This window comes from Centruroides sculpturatus, unplaced genomic scaffold, assembly GCF_000671375.1.
Source record: "Centruroides sculpturatus isolate CEXI.00-Female unplaced genomic scaffold, Cexi_2.0 scaffold30, whole genome shotgun sequence".
Taxonomy (NCBI): domain Eukaryota; kingdom Metazoa; phylum Arthropoda; class Arachnida; order Scorpiones; family Buthidae; genus Centruroides; species Centruroides sculpturatus.
This window is the reverse complement of record NW_019384755.1, coordinates 550,030-554,049: the sequence shown is the minus strand read 5'-3', so window position 1 is coordinate 554,049 and position 4,020 is coordinate 550,030. Positions and strand designations below refer to the sequence as shown.

At 26.4% G+C, this 4,020-nt stretch overlaps 1 protein-coding gene across 1 annotated transcript in view; it reads left to right on the top strand.

The window, feature by feature from the left end:
- The first annotated feature begins 1,378 nt into the window (after positions 1 to 1,378).
- LOC111628707 (multiple PDZ domain protein-like) overlaps positions 1,379 to 4,020 on the top strand; it is a 40,767-nt gene continuing 38,125 nt past the window's right edge. The window contains exon 1 of the mRNA XM_023372543.1: positions 1,379 to 1,596. Coding sequence (XP_023228311.1) covers positions 1,473 to 1,596 — 124 coding nt within the window. The 5' untranslated portion in view covers positions 1,379 to 1,472. The remainder of the gene's footprint in view (positions 1,597 to 4,020) is intronic.

The window sequence follows — 4,020 nt, the reverse complement described above, 5'->3', positions numbered from 1 at the left end:
ATTAAATATTTTTCGTATCAATCCATCATTTAGATTAACTTTCTGCTTGAAAAGTATATACTTTTCGACTTGTCATTGTGACTAAACTTTCTTTTCTTCTATTGATCTGGAAAATGTTAGCAAGTTGTATGCATTATTTATGTTTACTGTCTTCAGTAAATATCAGAAATTGAATGAATAATCGAAGATTTCATACATCTTCCATCATCAACTTAAAAAAACATTTTTAAATACTTATCGACGATTAATCTTATTTGTTTTTAATTTAATTAAGTCAAAGAAAAATAAATTAGAAAATAAAATATTTAAAACTTTTTTAAAGTATAATAATAATTCTTATTACAACTTTACCGTAGAATGAAAAATTAATTAGTGTAAATTAATATAAAATACCTATAAAAATTATTCATTATCTGTTAAATATTTTATCTAAAATCTTTAAGATATTTATAAGAAAACAGATTAAGAGTTTGGCTCAACAGATTTTTTTTTAAAATAGGATCAAACATCATGCAGCTGTAAATTATGCATTTGGCTCACAATAATGCAAGCTTAGTAGGAATTTAAATGAGGCAATTACAAAATCCTTTAATTCTTTAATTGAATTTGCACACGTTATTTAAATTTAATAGGATAAAACCAAGTTCAAAATTATAATTATTTTTAAAAATCTGACATTTTTTCCCCTCAATTGTATTTCAACGATAAAATAATTTACAAAGCTCCACAGAAATGATATATTAAGTTATATTTTTTTGTACGAGATTATTCTATTTATATTAGTTTTTGATCAGCTTCTCTATGATTTCTATTCAAATAGAAAGTTAAAAGTAAATGTCATTTTCCAATTATTTGATTAATAAAACATCAACGTAAACCAATTTAAAATGAATAAAAGTTGTTAAATTTTCATATTTTTCTGCATTTTATCAATTTATTTTATGCAAAACTTGACTATTTAATAGGTAAATTAGTCATATTTACCAATATAAGTCTAGCAAACAAAGATTTTCATATCCTTTTGCGCTAATCAATTAAGAAGTGAAGCAATAAAATGTAATTTTCCATTAAAGATAATGGAAGATGTTTAAATCTTGTTTGTCCATTAACAAAAGATAGGTAAATTGTTTTATCCTTTGATAGAAACAACTGAAGAAACTGCGCTTATGGTTAATATTTAAATTATTATTATTATTTTCGAATTGATAAATTTCGTATCGAAAGTTGACGACGTGAGAAATGTTCTTGGTGGACTTGAAATTTCGGAAAGTAAGCTAAATGGTGGATGGTCGATGACAGACGTTGCCAGTAGCAACAGAATCTCCTCTATCATGACGTCATTGTATGTCGTCCAATGACTAGGCAATTTCTAAGCATGGAAGAAAGGTGTGTTGACATTATTTAGTTGGCTTTCCAACAGTTCGGTAAAAGGCAGAGAAGGCGTCATCACGAAACATGAGCTGTCTTCAGACATGGATTTAGAAAATTTACATTATGCAGATGAAACGGAAGATCCATACGAGGTGGTCCTGCTGCCAGAAAATATACCGTCTGAGAATCGTCTCTCACCTTGTCACGCTGTCCATCTACCCACAGGTAAGAATTATAAAGTTTTTCTTATTCGATTATTTTTTTCTATTACGTTTAAATTAAAAAAAAATCAACCGAAAATTAATTTTTAAACTATAGATTAGAAAATTTTCCACAGTTTTAAGTATAAAACTATACGAATTCTAAGTTGTTTAGGGCACAAACAGACGAAATTTATAAACCAAAATAGAAAAAAATAATAATAATTCGAGAATTTTAAAGGTAATAAAACCTACAACAATCTTATATTCGGTCGTAAAATCTTAGCAGAAAATAAAATCGAATCTTTGGCCATATCATAAAAATGTAGACATCAAAAAGTGAATTGAAGAATAAGTTCAACGGCATAAAATTTTTAGAAACTGCCCTTTCAACGTGTTTAAATTCAAAATTCTATCTACTATTCAATTTTATAAAAAATTCGATCAAGTGTACAGCTTAAGTAATTCAAGTTATCTCTACCTTAAGTAAGATTTTTAATACTAGAAACGATTTTTCTAGCATTTTCTAGCACCTTTGCCATTTTCGAAATAATAGAAAATTTAATATAAATTTAATTAGACAGAATTAAAGTATCTAAAGGTTGTAACAAATTAAAGAAAAGACCAAATTAAGAACTGACAAAGAAAACGTTGCCAAGGAAAACCGCATCTCTACACGGTTTAATTGAGTAAAACCGGTTAATTTATAAATAAATGAACTTTAAACATGACAAAAAATATTAATTAAAACGTTAATAAAAATATAAATGTGTAGAGACAAGGAAAAAAATGATTTATTTTTGAAGTATTTGTGTTTAGATGATGAGAACGGCACGCATGTTGCATACATTATACAAAGATGGAGCAAGGGGAGGAAGGAAAAAAAGATACACGAGAGAGAATAAATATTTGAGAGATTTTCAAGATGTAGTAGTACAGTTTTTATTAGAAGAACCGCTAGAATGAAAAGCTACTTTATCAATTTACTCGAAGAATATTGAATGACAAACTAAAATTCACAAATATTTCGAAAAAAAATTTATTTATTTTTATTTTTTCCCCCCTAAATTTATATTATACGTATACATACACAAGTAGAATATTAAACATTGAAACTAAAATATTGAATCTGAAATATAAGTAGAATTTTTTTTATTTACACGAAGAAATTATATTTGAATTAGCGATTAAAATGCTAGTTTTAATTATTAAATTAAATATAAATTACGTTTATTTAAGTATTAGTTTAGTAAGTAGATAATTATGTTAGGTTTTTAAGAGATAACGACATCGTCACAATGCCTGGTAGCAATTTTTAATCATTCTCTTGTATGCTCTCCATCTCAAATTAGTAATGTCTTGCCACTGTACATCATACTTTTCCTGATAACAACAGAGTCATGCCGGTCATCTATGTAACTCTGTTGTGGAAAAATTTTGAATTGAAATCACGTGACTTCCGATTTATATCGGAATTTCGTCCCCTATAAGATCACCCCCTATAAGTCGACCCCTCTATAAGATCATTGATTTTTCCGTTTTATCTGAATTACATGTTGTACGAGTCACTTAGATTTTACAAATATGTATGCCGGGCTGTGAACGGCTCACATATTTGTAAAATCTAAGTGACTCGTACAACATGTAATTCAGATAAAACGGAAAAATCAATGATCTTATAGGGGGGTCGACTGTAGTTAGTCGGGACCTCTTTCCCTTATCTTACCCATATTTATTCTCGGCTTTCATCTATATAACTCCGTTTTCGTAAGGAAGGAAAGACAGTGAAAATTTATAGATCCACATTTTTTTTTTAAATTGCAACCAAAAAAACTATATTTAACATACGAAAAGTGTAGGAGAGACAAAGGATTTCGTGTGTAATTCTATGATTTCTCATTTGTCGAGTAAAGACAATGCTGTTTTAAATTTGAATCGAGCTTTATACTTTAACCATTGTTCATATTCTATGAATGACTTAACTATTGAAACTTGGATAATTCCAAATTTTACTTGATCTTATTTAACAGAACAATCGACAGCTTCACAATTGTCATTTAATTAGCATTAATTAAGCTTGACAACACATTGACTACCTTCTTTTTGTTTTTTTTTTAACTGGGATAAATGTAATTTTACAACAATGCGCAAAGTCTCTTGGTTACAACATAAAATCAAAATATAATATAAACTTAAAATTAAAAAAATTAAATATTAAAATTAATTTTCTTTAAATACACAAAAGAAAAATAAATAAAAAAATAAATTGATAATCCGATTATGTTAAAATGTTATAATTCAATTAATATCGTAAATTATAATAAAAAATTTTTTTTATTGTTTAATTATGTTTTTTTAATTATTTAAATCAGATTATACATTAATTAAATTACATAATTAATCTTATTTAATACTTTATTATTTTTAAAAAATATTACTGAATTGAATT